General features: G+C 36.3%; 1 protein-coding gene across 18 annotated transcripts in view; it reads left to right on the top strand.

Moving 5' to 3' along the window:
* Positions 1-21,808, top strand: part of HERC1 (HECT and RLD domain containing E3 ubiquitin protein ligase family member 1) — a 237,851-nt gene that overhangs the window by 69,930 nt on the left and 146,113 nt on the right. For 17 of the 18 annotated variants that reach the window (XM_044925089.2, XM_044925090.2, XM_044925100.2 and 14 more), the window contains exons 2-5: positions 5,367-6,322; positions 12,806-12,901; positions 19,969-20,163; positions 20,943-21,254. In XM_044925089.2, the coding sequence (XP_044781024.2) occupies positions 5,393-6,322; positions 12,806-12,901; positions 19,969-20,163; positions 20,943-21,254 (1,533 nt within the window). In that variant the 5' untranslated portion in view covers positions 5,367-5,392. The remainder of the gene's footprint in view (positions 1-5,366; positions 6,323-12,805; positions 12,902-19,968; positions 20,164-20,942; positions 21,255-21,808) is intronic. The other variant, XM_044925098.2, reaches the window with a different exon arrangement.

The raw sequence follows: 21,808 nt of genomic DNA, 5'->3' as shown, positions 1-21,808 counted from the left end.
TCCCTGCCCTTCATCATCTCCCGGAGTTCAGTCAAACTCATGTCCATTGAGTCGGTGATGCCATCCAACCATCTAATTCTCTGTTGTCCCCTTCTCCTCCTGCCTTCAATCTTTCCCAGCTTTAGTGTCTTTTCGAATGAGTCAGCTCACTCATATCAAGTGGCCAAGGTATTGGCGCTTCAGCATCAGTCCTTCCAATGAATATTCAGGGTTGATTTCTTTTAGGATTGACAGGTTTGATCTCCTTGCTGTCCAAGGACTCTCGAGAGTCTTCTCCAGCACTGCAGCTTGAAACCATCAGTTCTTCGGCACTCAGCCTTCTTCTCTCCCTGTCCCTTACCTTTTCAAAAACTTTTATTTATTTATGTGGTCTTTTTCTGATTTTATTTTTCTAATTTCTGAATCAAGATTTTTTATATCCTCAAATGTTTAAATGTGTTTAGTTTTGTTTGAATTGTTAACTTTTATTTTTTTATGCTTTCTTTTTATCAGGAAGATTTCCGTTAGTTGATGTTTGTGAACTTTCCTGATTTTCTGTAGTAGTTCTTTGTGGTCTTTTTTCTTGTTCATTTTTACTGTATTGAGCTTTTAAGAAAATAATATTCCTAATTTAATGGCACCCTCTTTTTAAATTTTTAATTAGATAATAATTGCTTTGCAATGTTGTGTTAGCTTCTGCCATACAACATTAATTAGCCATAAGTATACGTATGTCCCCTCCCTGTTATACATAAGTATACATATGTACCTCCCTCCTACCCTCTGTCCCATCCTACCCCTCTAAGTTGTCACAGAGCACAGGATTGAGCTCCACTAGCTTATCTGTTTTTTACATATGGTAATGTTTATGTCTCAGTGCCACTCTCAATTTATCCCACCATCTCCTTCTCCCACTGTGTACACCACGAGTCTGTTCTCTATGTCTGCAACTCTATTGCTGAATGGAACCCTCTTCTGTCTATATAGCAAAGTCCAAGTACTTTGAAGAATTTTTTGGTGTGTGTATGTCATTTGTTTCTTTTGCTTGAGAGGAAGCTTTGTTATATCTCCAGTTTTATGGTTCTCTTTTGTCTTGCAGAACCCTAAATATTCACTCCTACTTTTTTTCTTTTACCTTTTACCATCCAGTTGCCAAAGAATTCTTCTCTCTTCTTTTTTGTCTTTTTTCTCCTCTCTGCATTTCAAGGATGACTCACATAAATCATACCTGTCAATTAAAATTGTACCTGCTCCTTTAAATCATTCCTGACCCTTTAAATCTACTTTGAAATCTCTTTCTTGTAGTTTGTGTTCTGGACACTTGTTCTGTATTTTCAGATTTAGTGTGGATCTAATCTTTCTGGCATCATTCCAGATCATCTTTAGGCTCCTTCAGTATCCTTCCTCTTCTCGGTTTCCTACAAATTTTCTTAGTCTGCTTTTGCTTGCCCAAAGCCTTGTGGCTGTTTGAGGTGAGAGTATGTGCACTGGGATTGATGCTGTTTCTTTTTTTTACAGCTAATTTGCAATTTTGTCATAATATATCTTCAAATTATGCTGTAGGTGTAGTTTTGTGTAGAATTTAATTTTTCCTTACTGTTTGGGAGGAAATTTGGGGAGATAATTATGTAACTGCCACTGTCCTCAGCTGTCTTGGAAGTCCAGGATTACTTAATAAATGGTAGTGGCATAATTAGCCATCTACATGGAAACAGTAAAATTGGAATCCAATTTTACACCCTACAGAGCTTATTAAAAATGCTACTGCTGCTGCTGCTGCTAAGTCACTTCAGTCGTGTCCAACTCTGTGCGACCCCAGAGACGGCAGCCCATCAGGCTCCCCCGTCCCTGGGATTCTTCAGGCAAGAAGACTGGAGTGGGTTGCCATTTCCTTCTCCAATGCATGAAAGTGAAAAGTGAAAGTGAAGTTGCTCAGTCGTGTCCGACTCCTAGCGACCCCATGGACTGCAGCCCAGTCTCCTCCGCCCATGAGATTTTCCAGGCGAGAGTACTGGAGTGGGGTGCCATTGCCTTCTCTGGCCATTTCCTTCTAGATGAATGTAAAATTCATATAAAGACTCATGTGTAAAAACATAAAAATATACCTCAAGAAAATCCAGGTGAATATCTGGATAATCTAGGAGTCACGTGTAAGAGCATGGTGATGTTGGGGTGCTCCTTTAACCAAAAATGGAAAGCAGGAGCTATAAAAGAAAAGATGTGTGTGTATGCAAAAGGTGGATTTAGAAGAAATATTTGCACTGTTGAGAACAATGATAAAATACAAAAACTTTTTACAAATTGACAGGAAAAATAACCCAGTAGAAAAATATGTGACTAGAAGGACACGAATAAGCATTTCCCAGAAAAGTATATCCAAATGACAAATACACATGCGATGTTCAGATGTTAGTAATCAGGGAGATTCAAATTAGAGCAGCGACATAGTGCTTTATAGCAATCAAACTAGCAAAATTAAAAAGAGCAAAATTACCTGTGGCTCACAGGGATGGAGGTAAATAAGGTACTTTTATATCCTCTGCACAATGTTGAGGTAAATACTTTGCTGAATAAAGTGGAAGGAGGCTTATGGTTTTATTTTCCCTCTCAAGTATATACTTTCCAAGTATCTAGTGAAGATAAAGCATAGTAATTATAAGCTTGAAAAGGGAAGTACCATTAGATTTTATATTTAGAATTTGACAGGATGTATTTAGAAACAGGAAACTCCTTTAATTAGCCTGGCTTATCTGTCACTGGAGCTCTTTCTTTAAGGTCTATCTATATCTTGAAAATAAAATGCCCTTCACTATATGAGGATCTTTCTCTACCACTAACTGTCATGACTACCATCCTGGGGACTTGCTTGAAAGGCAGGAGTTAGTCTCAACTCCCCTGCAATGTTTTATGATGAAAATTTTCAAACATACAGCAAAGTTGAAAGACTTAAAAATGAATAGGCATATATACTCAACACTGAGGTTCTTCCATTAATACTTTATTATACTTGTTTTATCATATAGCTTATCCATATATATGTGTGTATGTGTATATATGTTTACACATACCCACCAATGTATCTTATTATCTGATGTATTTCAAGATTACTCACATCAGTGTATTTCCTCCAAATATATGCTTTTATAATATATATATATCAACTCTATTATATATTTATGCTTATATATGTATATCAAGTGGAGTTCAGTATTTATTAAGGTAAAATTTACATGCAGTGAAATGTAAAATCTTAAATATATATTCACTGTGTTTTTACAAATGCGTAGAGCTTTGTAATCCAATATTGCCCTCACCTTAGGAAGTTACCTCATGCCCTTCCCAGTCTATTCATGCCCTCACCTTCTAGAGGCAGCTGTCATTTAGCATTGAATCTTCTTATGGTTGTGTTTTTTTCTGGGTCAATTTGTAGGAGAGAAATTGTTGGGTCATCAACAAACTAATACATGTTTAGTTTTGGAGGCTTCCCAGGTGGCGCTAATGGTAAACAATCTGCCTCCCAATGCAGGAGACTTATGAAACTCGGGTTTGATCCCTGGGTTGGAAGATCCCATGGAGGAGAGCATGGCAACCCACTCCAGTATTCTTGCCTGGAGAATTCCATGGACAGAGGAGCCTGGTAGGCTACAGTCCGTGGGGTTGCAAAGAGATATGACTAAAGCAACTTAGTACACACTTATGCATGATTAGTTTTATAAGAAATTACTAGACATCTTTCTAAGGTGGCTGTTCAGATTTTACATTTCCACAAATGGTTTGTGAGAGTTCTGATTGCTCTGTATCCGTGCTAACCTTTGATCTTGTCAGCCTTATTAATTTTAATCCTTATGGGTGTGTATTAATATCTCTGTGTTGTTAATTGGCATCTTTCTGATGAATAATGATGTTGAGCACTTGCGCATTTTGGCCATTCACATATCTTTGGTGAAGTTTTGTTCACATCCTTTTTGACGATTTTAAAAATTAGGTTGTCTTTTTATTATTGAGTTGTTCAGTTCCGTTCAGTCGCTCGGTCATGTCCGACTCTTTGCGACCCCATGAATCGCACCACGCCAGGCCTCCCTGTCCATCACCAACTCCCGGAGTTCACTCAAACTCACATCCATTGAGTCGGTGATGCCATCCAGCCATCTCATCCTCTGTGGTCCCCTTCTCCTCCTGCCCCCAATCCCTCCCAGCATCAGGGTCTTTTCTAAGGAGTCAGTTCTTCGCATGAGGTGGCCAAAGTACTGGAGTTTCAGCTTTAGCATCAGTCCTTCCAATGAACACCCAGGACTGATCTCCTTTAGGATGAACTGGTTGGATCTCCTTGCAGTCCAAGGGACTCTCAAGAGTCTTCTCCAACACCACACTTCAAAAGCATCAATTTTTCGGTGCTCAGTAGGAGTCCTTAATTGTATCTTGGATAGTCCTTTGCAGGATATATGTCTTGTGAATATTTTATCCCAGCAAACTTAGTTTTTAAGTGTTATTTGTCAACAAATACTTACTGAGAGCACTTACTGTATGCTAGAATACAGCAGTAAACAAAATATATAAAAAAACATTCTTGCTGATGCCACAGTTTTGGCGTCACTGTGGTTCCTCAGTACAGTCAGGGAGACCAGTAAGAAGGCTTCTTCGGTGATCCAAGAGATGGCTTAGACTGGGGTTTTAGCAATGGAAGTGTGTGAGAACTATTTGGATTCTTCTGTATTTTGAGAGTAGAATTGACTAATTGAATTTGGAGTATAAGTATAAGAGAGGGAGCAATCAATGATGGCTCCCAAAGTTTTTTAGCCAGAGGAAATGGAAGGATAGAGTTGCCATTTATTGAAATGAGGAATTCCACAAGAGGAATAGGTTTGGGTGGGTGTGGGGAAAATGTTGGATTGGGAATTCAGTTTTGAATTTAATTTGAAATGCCTATTAGGTGTCTATTTATGGAGAGGTCAAGTGAACGATTACATTTATAAGTTTGGAATTCAGAGGAGAGGCCAGGAGATATAAATCTGGGATCCATCTTCATGTAGAACCCACTGTTACAATGATAGTGGGACCAGAATCCAAAGAGAAAAGGTACATAAATCACTGATTTTTAAAATAAACCTTTTATTTTGTGATAATTTTAGATTTACATTAAATTTGCAGGGATAGTGCAGCGTTCTCATATGCCCTTCACCCGTTTCTCCCTAATATTGCCATCTTAAATAACCATGGTACATTTTTTGAAGCTAAAATACTAACATTGGTACATAATTGTTAACTAAAGTCCAGACTTTGTGCTTCATCAGTTTGAGATTACTAATTGTAATATGTGATGGAAGTTAAGAAACATTTTCTGAAGTATCTTCATAGGTTTTTGATTGCTTTTTCTTCTCTCTTTATAGAACTAATGGCTGAAGAGTAAATCAATATGGCAACTATGGTTCCACCAGTGAAACTGAAATGGCTTGAACACCTCAACAGCTCCTGGATTACAGAGGACAGTGAATCTATTGCTACAAGAGAGGGGGTTGCTGTTTTATATTCTAAACTGGTCAGCAATAAGGAAGTAGTACCTTTGCCTCAACAAGTTTTGTGCCTCAAAGGACCACAGCTGCCAGACTTTGAACGTGAGTCTCTTTCAAGCGATGAACAGGACCACTATTTGGATGCCCTTCTTAGCAGTCAGCTAGCACTTGCAAAGATGGTATGTTCAGATTCCCCATTTGCTGGGGCACTTCGAAAACGATTGCTTGTACTCCAGCGTGTCTTCTATGCACTTTCTAATAAATACCACGACAAAGGCAAAGTGAAACAGCAGCAGCATTCTCCGGAGAGCAGCTCTGGTTCAGCAGATGTCCATTCTGTTAGTGAACGTCCTCGGTCAAGCACTGATGCACTTATAGAAATGGGTGTTCGAACTGGTCTAAGTTTATTATTTGCACTTCTGAGACAAAGTTGGATGATGCCTGTGTTGGGACCTGGTCTCAGTCTTTGCAATGACGTTATTCATACTGCAATTGAAGTTGTGAGCTCTTTGCCACCATTATCTTTAGCAAATGAAAGCAAGATTCCACCTATGGGCTTGGATTGCTTATCACAAGTAACAACCTTTCTTAAAGGAGTAACTATTCCCAATTCTGGAGCAGACACTTTAGGTCGTAGATTAGCTTCTGAGTTGCTGCTTGGTTTAGCAGCTCAGCGAGGTTCTTTGCGGTATCTCCTTGAATGGATAGAAATGGCATTGGGGGCTTCAGCAGTTGTAAATTCCATGGAGAAAAGCAAACTACTGTCAAGCCAAGAAGGAATGATCAGCTTTGACTGCTTTATGACTATATTAATGCAGATGAGGCGTTCTTTGGTATGTATAATAAATCTCAGCTTTAAAATTCTTATCTAACAATTTTGGAAAAGGTCAACTCAGCTTTTAATGAATTGGTGGTAACAGTGAATGATTTGAGAATTCTACTGGCGATATTAAGTTAGTTAAATATTTTACATACTTGGAGTGAAGAAACTTTTATATCTGTTGATGTGAATACGTAATTTAAGGACAAACTAGTTGGTATTATGTTAAGATTTCTGAATCAGGAGTCAGGATTGTAGTTTAAGTTTTATGGCTTCTTGTACGAACTTGAGAAATTCATCTAACTTCGCTCTGTTTTAGCAAACTCAAATGTAAAATGAGGGGCCTTGGCTGGTGAGTATGGAGATCTTTTGACAAAGAAATTGCTAATTTCAGGCTTCTCAATTTTTATTAAATATTTGTTATATGCTAAGTATTATTCTAGGCCCTAGGGATACAGCAGAGAAAAATGTAGTTTCTTGGATCTCACAGCCTAGTGGGGGAATCAGACAGTGCATATAAATTTCAGGTAGTGTGAAGTTCTAAGAATTAAAATAAGGGAGGGAAAGGGAATGCAGAATGATGGACTCAAGCAGAGATTGGGGAGGGAGATAGTTGTGGTATTTTAGTTAATGTGGTCAAGAAAGTCTCTGAATTGTGACATTTGAGCAGAGACCTGAATGGAGGGAAGTGATGAACTGAGCGTCCTAGATTTGTAATGAATATCTTGTTCATGAAGGAATTTAATTACTTGATTATCATAAAGGAGCTAACTTTGGATACCATATTGAAGAATAAACAGTAAAATGCAGTGCAATATGATCAATTTCAGGAATTTCTGAAATTGAAATTTAATGCTTTTTGAAAACAGAATAAAAGTTTGAAATAATACATATTTGGAATATAAAGATTAAACCATTCATAAATTGACTTAATTTCATTTGGGTGACATTGATCAACCTTTTTGGTGTCCTTTATCACCAGATATCATATATCATTTAACAAATTTATTTAGTTTATAAAAATATGATTTATAAATTATGTGTGTATATGTCATGTCTTATCCCCTGCCAAAAGTGAAGAGCTCTTGGATTGACAGGAATGTTTCGTAAAAAACAATTATGTTGAATTTACTTTTAAACCAGGGCATTTAAATTTTCACCTGGCTTATGTTTTATGCTTGTGAACTGAATAGTAAATATTGGGTCTTTTTTTTTTTTTACAAATAATTTATTGTAAGTAAGTACTTGGAGACTCTAGATTATATCTATGAAAATTTGAATTTCTTAATGTTAAATAAAATGTAGACAGGAAAGCATGTGGTGCTTTGGAAAGGCCCTATGATCTTTTATCTAAAGTAGAGACGTAGAGCCAGAGATGCAGTGATCTGAGTAAGAAAGATTTGAGGTAACAGCAGTGAAAGGCATTTAGGCCTCTTGTGGTTTCTTATTGAATATTTAAACATGCACTTGCATATCTGTGTTTCTCATTTTATTTTGTAATTCTTAATACTTCTGGTAACGTTCTCTAAATTTACACCATTTTCAAATATGTAATCCCATTTGATGACCTAAAGTAATGTATCTGTTCTTGGTCACATGTTAATATTTCTGTGAGGAGTTACTTAATTCTTCATTTTACAGTCCCATTTATTTTCCATTGCCTTTGTCATAAAGAAAAGATGTTAATTATTACACAGTCATCTTATATGATTGCATGCTTACCCCTAGTGTATTTCCTTTTTAACCAAAATGCTAAATACCCTGAGTCAGAGGCCTTTTCCCCACCTTACCCTCTAAACCTTATCCTGCAGTATTGCTCCTTAGCGGGAAGAGAATGCCCAAAGAAAGAAAATTGCTTTTCTCTGTATCTGTTTAGCTTCGTTGTCTTTCAGCACGTTGGAAATGTTTGTATGCATATTTGGTTGTGAGTTTAAATTGGCTCTATAAGCTTAGGAAATCTTCATACTAAATATACGTACTACCTATGTAATGGGCTTTAATATTCATTTAATTAACGTATAGTATACTATTGCATTCATTTTTTGAATTTTTACTTACTGCTTCCCAGTACCTGGCATAAGGGAAGAAGAGCTCTAACCCTCGTTGAGTGCCTGCTACCTACCAGCTGCTTTTTATAAGCAGTGTCTCATTCAATTATCTTGTTAATCTGTAAAGAAGATACTGTTTACTGTTATCTTAAGGATGAAAAAACTGTGGCGGTTATCCAAAGTTACACACCTATTTGTCAAAAGAACTGAAAGTATAACGTGCACTCCTAATTAAGCACGGATGGGCCAGGCACTGTGTTAACCAATTCTTACCAACCCCTAGTCTGTTGGCAAAGCCCGTGTTTTTCTCTGACTACTATAGGCAGCTTTTACACTATTTATGTTAAATAGACTGACTTTTCCCCCCATGAAGGCCTACCTTAAAGTAGATATAAAATACAATAAACTTATTTTATTGCTGGATTTCCAGTTTTCTCTCCACTTGACTTCTTTCATTTCTGGACAGAATGTTGTATTCACCTAGGCAGAAAGGGCCTCCTTTCTTCCCCTTCTAGGCTATACCCTTATGTTATAACTTTCTCTTGGGGCTAGGATACCCCAGATAGCTTTCGTCAGAATTCTGGGTATATTCTGGGGAAGAATTTTGTATGTTTGTGTGATTTAGTTTGGCCCTCCAGGAGACACCACAGGCCTATGTCAGATTGAATTTAATTAAATTTCAGATAGATTTTAGGGAAAAGAGATAGTTATTAACTTGAACTTTGTATTTATTATTCTTTCTTGCACAGTGAGTGATAGGATCTGATGCTTTTGGTCTCCAGGATTCATATTTCTTACACTTTACAGTGTTATCAGTTGTTGTTAGTTGAGAACTCATAAAGTATCTAGAGCCTCTCCTGGTACACTGGACCTCATCCTGACCTGATTCTCACTATCTTTAAGATTCTCTCCTCATGAGCAGCTGGGATAAAACTTACCCCCAAGCTATTAATAAAAGTTAGAGGGAGAGACACATAACCATCATTTGAGTACCTGGTATGCTTAGTCACTCAGTTGTGTCCAGCACTTTGCAACCCTTTGGACTGTAGCCCACCAGTTTCTTCTGTCCATGGGATTTTTTCAGGCAAGAATACTGGAATGGATTCTCATTTCCTTATCCGGGGTACCTTCCCCACCCAGGGATCAAACCAGCATCTCTTGTGTCTTTTGCTTTGCAGGCGAATTCTTTACTTGATGAGCCATCAGGAAACTGGTATAAGGCCTTAAAAAAAAAAAAAAAAAAGAGTTCATCCTTAAATTGTATTTACATGTGTGATTCTCACTTAACCTCCACTACCCACACATGCAGTAATTCAGAGATTTGAGTGCAAGTGTGCAAGATAATCATTAACTTATATTTAAATAAAGAGTAGGGAAATAATGTCACTGTATATCCCCACATCCTTAAAAAATAAACTAAAAATATAAACAGCAGTAAAGGCATCTTTGGCCTTTGAGACCACTAGGTATTTACTGTGTGCCGGATACTGCTAGGCTCTGGGTTAAAAAGATGAATAAGCTTTGTAGCATCCATGCCTTTATCTAGCTTACAGTTTAAGGAAAGAGAGATGCATAGACATTTCATGTTAATGGTACTGGACTGCAGTACAGGTCTGCATAGGGACAAGGTCATGGGACATAGGAGGAAGGCTAGAGGGGAAGGGGCTGAAAATGAAGGGTGCCTAAGTTTAGTTGAAAAGAGTTTGCTTCCAAACATGAGGTTTGTGAATGAGGGAGCTGAAAAAGTCTTCAGGTGAGAGGTTTAGTGTTCACAGAGTGATGGAGGTGTGGGAAAGCAGGCTTCTGGATGTTCATGGTGGAATGGGATGAACTAAGGCTGACAAGCTCGGTGGGGCCATGTATCCCATGCTATGGGATTTTGAGCTTAATTCTGTAGGCAGTGGGGAGTCACTGAAACAATTGAAGAAGAATAAAACCAGATAGCAAGAACATAAGGAAATGTACTCCATCAAGTCTTAATGTTCTTGTCTGATTATCTTATTAATAAAAAGACAGGTGGGGAAAAAACAAAAAGGTATTATGATGGTAAATAAGAGAAAGGTAATTCAATGAAGACCTGTAAAACCACATATTTTTGTTATTTTAATTTCCTCTGTATCTTTAGACCTTTGAACTTCCTGTTAGTAGTGTATGAATTGTTACACACTTAACATGCTTTGTTTTCCAAAATGAAAAATGCCTAGATGTAGCCCTCTTTTTCTGTTATGTAGTATATTTACAAAACACATTAAGAATTCTATACAAAATGGGTTTTAGAGATGTCTTTAATCCTAATTGACTGGGGAGGGATTAGTCTCACGCTTAATACTGATTTTTTGGGGAGAACAGAAATCAGTGACAGTCATTGCAGACAGATCATTTTGATATTTGGCAAATCTAATACAGTTATGTAAAGTTTAAAAATAAAATAAAATTAAAAAAAATAATAATAATAATTAAAAAAAAAAAATTAAAAAAAAAAAATTGGTTTGGTGCAAAAATATATTAAAGACTTCCTGTGTTTTCTCTTCTTTCTCTGTGTACATCATACAAAATAATGACAATCACTGCTTCCAGTTTTGAGTTCTTTCTATGTATTAAGAACTGTGCTACGGATGTTTTATGCATAATTTCAGTTGTTATCACCAACAGCCCTAAATAAAAGAGGCATTATTCCTGTCTAAGGATGAGGAAACTAATCCTTAAGTCACATTGCCCGTAAGTGATGAAGCATGGATTTAAACACAGGTCTGTTACTGAAAACCTTACGTTGTTTTCAGTGTTTTCCTTTATACTGTAAACAGGCATAAGAAAACCAATTATTATAGCCCTGGTACCAGCTCCCAAGAAGGTATAGTAAGCTGTTGTTTCTCATCTGCTTTTGGTTTGGTGATCAGTAGAGGTGACCTTTAAAGAATGGAGTCACAGATTACAATTCTGTTTTTCCCAGAGGTTCTACACAGCTAATTATGGAATTTGGAGAGGCTGTACCTTATAGTATTTTCTGGTATAGCCACACCTTATCTGTCTAGGATCTAGGTAATTTTGAACAGCCAGCTTCTGATATAACTCTGAGACCTGCAAGTGGCTCTTTAAAGCCTTACTGTTGGGAGTGTGAGCCTCAGACAGCAGCATTGGTGTCACTGGAAGCTTGTTAGAAATGTGGAATCTAAGGCCCCCACCTATATTTACTGAATTGGAATCTGCATTTTAACAATTTCAGGATAATTCATGTTTACATTAAAATTCCAAAAGTACCACCTTAAGGGATTAGGACGAAACATTGATTTGGTAGCAGTAGCTTAGCACCTGATGACCCAGCAGTAAATTAAATAGCCAATATAATTTCTTTCATTACCTAGGAATCATGTTAATTAAAATACCTTGAACTGATAAAATCATATAGTACTGGAGTTGAATGGGATCTTACAAAGCACGTAGGCTCAAATCCCTTCTACAGTAGAGGATATACTTTTCTATGGTATATTTGCCACGTGATCATATAGAATGTATTTTTACAAACAATAGCCTTTGAAATAAAGACACCAATGAAAATTTTACAATTATAGGATTGATAAATCAGAGAAGGAACTTGATATTTGTGAAGTAAAGATTTAAGAATTTAGGAATTTGAGGGAACAGTGGAGGTCAAGTTCACTCTGATTTATAAGTTTTCAGTAAAAGAGTGATTTCTGGTCATAACCATTGGGTCCTTTTGTGGAGGAATTGCATAGGAGGAACTGGTTTGGGTGAATGTGGGGGAAATGTTAGATTGGGAATTTAGTTTTGAATATGTTTATTTGAGATGCCTGTAAGGTGTCTGTAAATGGAGAGTCAAGTGGACAATTACATTAGGCTGTTAGTTCCAGAGAGGAGCTGTGATTCCTCAGCTATGAACTGACTTGTGGGACTTTTGTTATGCCAGAACTAAGGAGGAACAGACTTAACTGCTGTTCTGGTCAGGATCATCAGTTAAGTTGATTATATGCTGCTTTATTCTTGGAGCAAGTGAACAAGGCAGCCCCAGGGAAGTCCGGTATTCTTGCCTGGGAAATCCCATGGATAGAGGAGCATGGAGGGCTACAGTGCATGGTGTCATGCCAAGCGACTTTCACTTCACTTCATTTATTAAATACTGGCCACCCAAAGAGTGTGTAATTGACAAAATTCTGCCTCTTTGACTGTTTCTGTGTTAAACCTGTGGCCCTTAGAACAAATCACTGTTTAATAAGATAATCAGTGAGGGATTGGTACTTAATTTACTGCTTCACTGAATAGCCACATCTTTTACAACACATAAAAGTTGGTTTCATGATGTAATGTTAGGATTTGATCTTAAAGCACATAATTACATAAACAGTTCTTTAAACGTTTTGTGGACAGTTTAAGTGATTTTAATATATGTCTCTCTCCTTACCAAACTGTATTCCACAATATCTTAATTATAGGGTTCATCTGCTGATCGGAGTCAGTGGAGGGAACCAACCAGAACATCTGATGGCTTGTGCTCACTGTATGAGGCAGCTTTGTGTCTCTTTGAAGAGGTATGTAATAATCATGACTTTAAATAATCATACATTAAAAGTTGCTTTGTCAAGGGATAAACTGGAAGATTGTGATTGACATATACACACTACTAGATATAAAATAAATAACTTATAAGGACTGACTGTGTAGCTCAGGGAACTCTACTCAGTACTGTTTAATGGCCTGTTTGGGAAAAGAGTCCAAAAGGAGTGGATAGATGTATACGTATCACAGATTCACTTTGCTGTACATCTGAAACTAACACAACATTGGAAATCAACTATACTCCAATAAAAATTAAAGAAGAAAAACGAAAAGTTAGTTGTCTTAAAATGCTTATATTTATCCCTTAAAAATAATCCAATTCCGTCTCTGGAAAGGATGCAAAAGAAAGTGGTGTCAATGATTGGTTGTTTCTAGAAAGTGGAGCTGGGGTGTCATATAAGTGTTGGGAGGGAGACATATTTGTCAGTGCATACCCTTTTATTCATTTTGGACTTTGTGTAAGGTGCATTTTTTGAATTTAAAAATTTATTATTAAAACAGATAAGAAACACAAACATGTGCCTAAATGGAATTATTATAAAACAAACAGCCTTTTAATCTGTGCTCAGGAAAGAAATAAAACTTTACCAACAACTCTAGAAACCCTTTCACGTCCTGGTCATTATCCCTTTCCTCCTTCTCTAAAGAACCACTATCCTGAGAGTAGTCACTTCCTTGCATTTCTTTATAGTTGTTTGCATCCCTAGACACTGTAGTTCAGTCTTGTCTACTTAAAAAAAAATCATATGTATATGTTTATCTTTTCTTTCAATGTGTTTGTTCAGGGACCTGGACTTTTTAGGTTGTAGAATTTCCTACCATTTGGATTTTGTTAATTGATTAGTCATAATACAGTTTCTATGTATTTCTTGTATTTTGACAGGTGAATCTAGAGATTTGATCTGTTTCAGGTTTGATCCCTTTGGCAAAATCATACATGGTGTTGTGATCTTTCATTTGATTGTCTCTCTTTTTGTAGTACTAGCAACCCTGAATTCTTAATGATCAGATCTGTTAATTCATTGGTGCTTGGTTGAAAAATGGTATCAGATCAGATCAAATCAGTCACTCAGTCGTATCCGACTCTTTGAGACCCCATGAACTGCAGCATGCCAGGCCTCCCTGTCCATCACCAACTCCCGGAGTTCACTCAGACTCACGTCCATCGAGTCAGTGATGCCATCCTACCATCTCATCCTCTGTCGTCCCCTTCTCCTCCTGCCCCCAATCCCTCCCAGCATCAGAGTCTTTTCCAATGAGTCAACTCTTCGCATGAGGTGGCCAAAGTACTGGAGTTTCAGCTTTAGCATCATTCCTTCCAAAGAAATCCCAGGTCTGATCTCCTTCAGAATGGACTGGTTGGATCTCCTTGCAGTCCAAGGGATTCTCAAGAGTCTTCTCCAACACCACAGTTCAAAAGCATCAATTCTTCGGCGCTTAGCCTTCTTCACAGTCAACTCTCACATCCATACATAACCACAGGAAAATATTCTAATTATATCTTTCATCTTTCAGTTGTTAGTTGGAATGTTTTCATGAAGAGATGATTCCCTTATTGACTGTTTGGTTACCTTGCGACAGTTCAAACAGGAAAAGCAGAATAAATGTTTGATTCTCCCATTTGATTAAAAAAAATTTTTTTAACACCAATTTTTATTTACTAGTTTTCAGTTTAATGAACTGGTCTTCTGTCATCCTTCAAGCTTCACCAGTTGATTTCACTTGAAAAATACTATTACGAACTCAGATTTAAACCTATTCAAGTTTTACTTCATTGAATTATCATCATCTGGAGTGAAGCTGGTACTATTTTATCTTTGGCCAACAGTCTTTCAGGGTAATAGTCTCTTCAGGGTGGTTCCCAAATTCTTTTAACATAGACCTAATAATCTTTGATAGCTTCCTTGGTAACTGACCCATCAAATTGTTCTGAACTCAAGATGGACTCATCTCACACATTTCTTGATCTGGATCTGCAACTAGCTAGCTATTTCTCCATAAGCCTTGGTTTCTTCTGGTGGAAAATAGTATTTTAGGATCACAGTCAGGGTACTCACCACTACTGTGTCAGTGTTATTTTTCTAGGCTCTTACAGTAGAGCCAGGAAGCTTGAGTGTGTGTCTGTGTGTGTGTACATGTTTGTGAGTATTTAAAGCTAATAGTATACCTCTTTAGTTGATACTTTCAATTTCAGGGCTATGGAATTTTTACTTACCTTTTTCTATATTACAGTTATATCTCCTTTCTTTCAAAGTAAGAACATCAGTTTTCAAGGTACAGGGATGTAAAATTAGAATATCCTGTAATTATTTATTTTGGTCACATAGTGTGACACACAGAGTAACCCTAAAATAAGACAAATACTACCATCATATGTTTACTAAAAAATGCTTTTTACATGCGATTTCCCCATTTTTTGTAGTTGTATTATACGTACATACTCAGAGCATGCATAACTCTGTGTTACAACCCTCACTTAGTATGAGTTCTATAAATAACTACATCTTTAATGCTCACTGCCAGTTTATCTTAGTGTCTTTCTATTCTTTTTAGTTGTCTGAAGCTTATTCTCAAGTAGAATCCTTAGTAAAGAATTATGGAAAAGATTCTCTTAGTTCTTACATGTTAATTGCTATGCTTTTTATACTTAAAAGTCACTTTCCAGAAGAGAGAAGATAAAATCTTTGGCTCACATTTTCTTTCCTTCTCCTTCTTAAATATATTTATCCATTTTCTTCTGTCATAAACCTTTGCTGCTGAGGTCTGAAGATAATCTGATTTTCTTTCATATATTTATGAGTCACATGCTTGTTTTGCTGAGAAGCCCAAAGGATCTCTTCTTTAGAAATCAGTAATTTTACAAGAATACATCTTGATGTTATCCATTTAGAGTTGATATTCTCAGAGATGTGAAGATTTCAATATGTAGTCTGAAATCTTTTTTATTTCAGGAAAGTTTCCCTAAATTATTGTTTTTAGTACTATTTTTACTCTTTTTTTAATTTGGTTCTCTTCTGGGACTCCTATTGCTTATTTGTTGGATCTTTGCCTAACTAGTAATTCTCACGTTTTCTTTAATACTTTTTATGTGATGTTCATTTCTTTTTTATTTCTAAACAACTTTTATCCTTTTAATCTTTTGTTGCTCTTACGATATTATCTTTACTATTTATTTACTCTTGGATTCCCTATAGTTGACTCATTTCCAAAATGATGTTTTTTCTTTCATCTCGAATTCTTTTTTGAGTCTGTCACCTTATTCTTGAACAAGTCTATTTCAGATTTGTGCTTTTCTTTCATGTCTTGTTTCATTTTCTCAATCCCTTTAGCTGGCTTTGAAATAGGTTACAGTTTGATATGTCTTGTGGGCAGTTCTCTTCTGGCTTGCTTTTATTTAAAAGTAATGATGTTATTCTGTCTCTTCCCTCCCCCGCTCCCCCCAATAATAGCTTCATATGGAATTCGACCTTTGTACTTTTCTGTTGCTTATTTTTATGAAAAATTTGTTTTATTTTCCTGAATTTTTAGAATGGGATGAGATTCAAGGTAGCTTTTCTAGATCCAAAGACTCCCTTCCTCTATTGTTTTTATGTAATGTTATAAAAAAAAAGAAATAAGATGGTTTCCAGCGTATTCCCCTCCCCACCTTTTATCTTAAGCTTCTCTCTTTTCTCTCTGTTGTTCCCATTCTGCTGAACTTTTATTCCACTCCCAGTAGTTTCTACTTCACATGAGGGCTCTCTTCTGGAAGGGAGTACTGGCTTGTCAGTTTCAAGAGGTCACCGAATTAGATTGCTCTAGCTTCTTGCAAACTGCTCCTCGTGGATCTTTTTTACTTACCTGCTTTTTAGAGAGGGCAAAGCTCTTCCCAGTTGCAACTGCTTAGATTGGCTCACTGTTCTTTCTGGTGAGTACTGGGTTGGTTGGTTGGGGCCTTTTTCTTTCTCTTAGATCTGTCAGATATTCTCTGGCTTCCTCCTGTACAGATATATTACTGTGCACATTCTGTGTTTGGTAGTCGTCTGCACCTGCTCATACTTTGGAGTTATTGGAACTATGTTTGTCTAGTTTTATTGTGAATGTTAAGCATGAGTTTGGAGTTTTGCCTTCTTTTTGTTCTGTGCAGTGATTCCATGTTTGGAAAACTACATTGCTGCTGCTATCGTCATCTTCCTAGAATTCTTCCCACCCCGTAGTTGTTTTTAAAAAACATTTCTTAAGTCTTTTGAATAAACTTTTTTTTACTTCCTCCCCCATTCCCTCTACTTCTTCCTCTCTTTCCCACTTCCCTCTTCTTCTCTCTCTCTTCCCCTCTCCCCTTCCCTTCCCCTTCTCCTTCCCTGTCCCTTCAGCTTCTCCTCCTCTTTCTTTTTTGTGGGGGTCAGGGAAGGAGGGCTATGATTTTTTAAGCCTTATTATAGAATGGTAATCCACCCAGTATATAATGGGTCTCCCCTGTGGCTCAGATGGTGAGCAATCTGCCTGCAGTGCAGGAGACCCAGGTTTGATCCCTGGGTCAGGAAGATCCTCTGGAGAAGGTAATGGCAACCCATCCCACTATTATTGCCTGGAGAATTCCATGGACAGAGAAGCCTGGCTGATTACAGTCCATGGGATCGCAAAGAATTGGATACAACTGAGCGACTGTCACTTGACTTCACTTCAGTATATATTCCAAGACCCCCAATGGATGCCTGAAATTGTAAATAGTACCAAGCCCTATAAATACCATGTTATTTCCTATATATACATACCTATGTTAAAACTTAATTTATAAATTAGGTACAATAAGAGAACATCCAAATTGCCAGCATAGCTCCTCTTGTACTTTGGGGCATTATTAAGTGAAATAAGGATTACTTGAACACAGGCACCGAAATACTGGCAGTTGAGATGATTACCAGATGGCTACTAAGTGACTTATGGGTGAGTAGTTTATGTAATGTGGCTATGCTGGACAAAGGGATGATACTCAGAACAGTATGCAGTTTAACATTTATGAATTATTTATTTCTGGAATTTTCCATTTAATATTTTCAGATGACAGTTGACTGCCAGTAACTGAAGCCACAAAAAGTGAAACTGTGAGAAAAGGGAGACTACTGTAATAGATCTTGAGATAAATTCTAACTTACCTGAGCCCATCATCCTTTTGTTGGCAGCAGAATTTCAGATCTGTTATTAGGGACTAGCAGCCTTTATTTATGCACATTTTGTGTGTTCTCAGAACTCTCCTGATGTTCACTGAAAATTATTTGACACACATATTATCTTGTTTTTGGGTACTATTTAAAGGTTCTGACTGAAATTACTCTATACCTTCCCATTTAATGGTCTGGTGATATAATATATTGGCTTTTAAAGATTCCTCTCTTATTTTGCTTGATTCAGAAAAAAACAAAACCAATAAATAAATAAATAAAAAGCTTTAAAAAGCAGTCAACAAATTGAAAACTACTATAGTCAGAGATAATATCTTTATTGTATGGGATTCGTACAGGTCAATAAAAAATCCACGGAGCTCTAATAAATGAATGGATGCAAGTTAGTGGTAAGCAAATAGTTGGGAAATTTTTAGTTCTCTTGATAATAAGGAGCTGTGAAGTTAAAAGAATGCATCCTCTTTTTCCCCAGTGAACTTTTCAAAAAAATTTAAAGCATAATGGTTATTGGTATGAATGCAGTGAGACTGGTACTCTTACGTAGGCCTATTCATTGGTTAGGGAAACTGTGATGACAACCCTGGTTCTATGCTTTTGGCAGGGTTTTGAGGAGAGAGGAGGGGAGAGGGGAAGCCTGAATTTTTATAAAGCATTATGAATGGCAGTAGACTTTACCATTATATTCAACACAAATGGTAAATAAGCCATGATTTTTTATATAGCTATATCTATATATACATATAGATGTATATATAAAGATAATGTATAGATTGTATATAATATATATACAATGTATATATAATGTATGTATAGATAATGTAGATAATGTATATATAATTGTATATAATGTATATATAGATAATGTAGATAGATTATATAGATAATATACATATAGATATATACGTATATGTGTATATATATATATAATGGCCCAGAGCAATTCAACACTCACACATGTATCTACACGTATATCTATACATATATATATGTGTATATATATATATATATACACACACTCACATATATATATATCTATGTGTGTGTGTGTGTGTATATATATATCTATACATATATACATATATAAATATGTGTGGATATGTGTGTGAGTGTTGAATTGCTCTGGGCCATTATTATTTTTAGGGAAGCCCTCATTTTATTCATAATATCATAACACCAGTTTCAAAGGCAATTTGGTATGGTATGTTTCAGGAATCGTATGATTGTTGTCATTTTTTGCATATAATAGTCCCATTTCTGAGTTTTTCTACTAAGGAAAGTAATTAAACATGTAGCAGCAGCTATATTGTTAAAGTGGCTTATATAACTAATAAGTAGAAAGAATCTGAATGTCCTTTTAAAGGAAAATGCTTAAGTAAATTGTGATTTTTACATCAGATGAAATATTGTTGGTTCAGTTATGAAGACTAGGTAGACAAAGAAAATTCTGTATGGTCTTTTTGTGTCATCCACTTGTATATCCACTGTGATAACTGTTAAAAAACATGTATATGCAGAACTCTGGAAGGACATATATTTAAAAAAGGTAACATATATTAAGGTGATGGGATTATTAAAGGTGGAGTTTTTCTACTTGTTTTTCTTTAATGCTGTTTTATGCATTAATAAAATATTTAGGTATAAAAGTTGATTGTGTCTTCTCCTCCCCATTTTTGCCATGTTAGTATCTTTTTGTGATTTTTTTCTGTGGGAGTAGATAATCTAGCCATCTGTGTTTAAGATTGGATGTGTTGTTCTTAGGTTATTTGAGCAGTTGAGATAGTTTTAGAAGCAAGAAAATCAACAATTTCAGAGAATATTTAAAAAAATATCTATACTAAAAATGTCTTGTGTTCATTGCATGTTTCTTATTTTAATAGGTTTGCAGAATGGCTTCTGATTACTCAAGAACATGTGCTAGCCCTGATAGCATTCAGACTGGTGATACTCCCATTGTTTCAGAAACCTGTGAGGTTTATGTTTGGGGGAGCAATAGCAGCCATCAGTTGGTAGAAGGCACACAGGAGAAAATACTACAACCCAAACTGGCTCCTAGTTTCTCTGATGCTCAGACTGTGAGTTCTCTGCATACTTTACAAATTGGTAGATGTTATGAGTGGGATTTTTTTGGTTTTTGTTTTTATGAGTGAATGTTCTTGCTTGTTTTCTTATCTGTATTGTTTCTATACTATACTGCATCAGTTTTTGGATTTTTATGGAAAAAATATTTTAAGTCCCTCATTTTCCTAACAGTATTTCCAAGTTTTAAAAAATCAAATTTGCATCAAGAGTTTTAAAAAGAATTATGAATGTCAACAGACTTACCATATATTCAACACAAATAGTAAATAAGACTAGGTAAAAATTAGAATTTTCCTTTTGTCATATTGGCATTCATTTTCTTATTGTGATCATTTTTTTACCTTTGAAGCTACCTTTTAGGCAAATTGGAACTTTCTATATTTTTATTAAAATATAAGTTTTTCTCAAATGAATTTAGAATAAATATTACATGGTTCTTGTTATAATGGACCTTAAAGAATTACAGGAAAATTTTATTTCTTTCCCTTCACCAGTTATATTAGAGGAGGCTGAAAATTTTACTTTGTTGTTTCATTGAACCAAAACTGGATAGATAACCTGAAAAGATAAAATATACATTAATTTGAGTTAACAATGAAGTCAATGTGAATAGGCCATTAATAATTTTCTTGATTTTTCTGTTTACTTCTTAATCTCTGTGGAGATGCATTTCTACTTTAAAAGATTTCCTTTGAGCTTCTTTTGTAAGATAAACTTTAATATACTTTGATTCTCACAAAAGCATTTTATATCTGATTCTGTTTGTTTATAGATTGAAGCTGGACAGTACTGCACTTTTGTCATTTCTACAGATGGCTCTGTCAGAGCTTGTGGTAAAGGCAGCTATGGAAGACTAGGCCTTGGCGACTCTAATAATCAATCTACTTTAAAAAAGTTAACATTTGAGCCTCACAGGTCCATTAAAAAGGTCTCATCTTCTAAAGGATCTGATGGTCATACTTTAGCTTTCACTACAGAAGGAGAAGTCTTCAGCTGGGGAGATGGTGATTATGGGAAACTGGGACATGGAAATAGTTCAACACAGAAATACCCCAAGCTTATTCAGGGCCCTCTGCAGGGAAAGGTATGTGCCTTCTTTTTGGATTTAAAAATAATTAGTTGCACTGGAACTCATGATTGCTATAATTGACAATACCTTTCAGATTTTGGTGTATTCTGAGGTAGCCCCCTCCTAACCCTTTGGCTTATCTTTTGTATGTCTGCTTATTGGTTTACAGCACACTTTCACATATAGTTTTAAATTTTAATTCTTCTAAAAGCTTTGTTAAAGCAGTTATTATTTTCATTTTACAGATAGGAAACTGAGAATCATCCATTTCACAAATATTTATCTAGTACCTTACATGGGATTCCCTGGTGGCTCAGACGGTAAAGTGTCTGCTCGCAATGCAGGAGACCTGGGTTTGATCCCTGGGCCTGGAAGACCCCCTGGAGAAGGAAATGGCAACCCACTCCAATACTCTTGCCTAGAAAATTCCATGGATTGAGGAGCCTAGTGGGGCTACAGTCCATGGGGTTGCAAAGAGTCGGATATGACTGAGCAACTTCACTTTCTTTTCCAAGTGCCAGGCATTTGACATATAATAGTGAACAAAAGGGGCTTCCCTGGTAGCTCAG

Source organism: Bubalus bubalis, chromosome 11 (genome assembly GCF_019923935.1).
Source record: "Bubalus bubalis isolate 160015118507 breed Murrah chromosome 11, NDDB_SH_1, whole genome shotgun sequence".
NCBI lineage: Eukaryota > Metazoa > Chordata > Mammalia > Artiodactyla > Bovidae > Bubalus > Bubalus bubalis.
The sequence above is the reverse complement of the archived record's forward strand: the minus strand, read 5'-3'. Positions and strand labels throughout refer to the sequence as shown.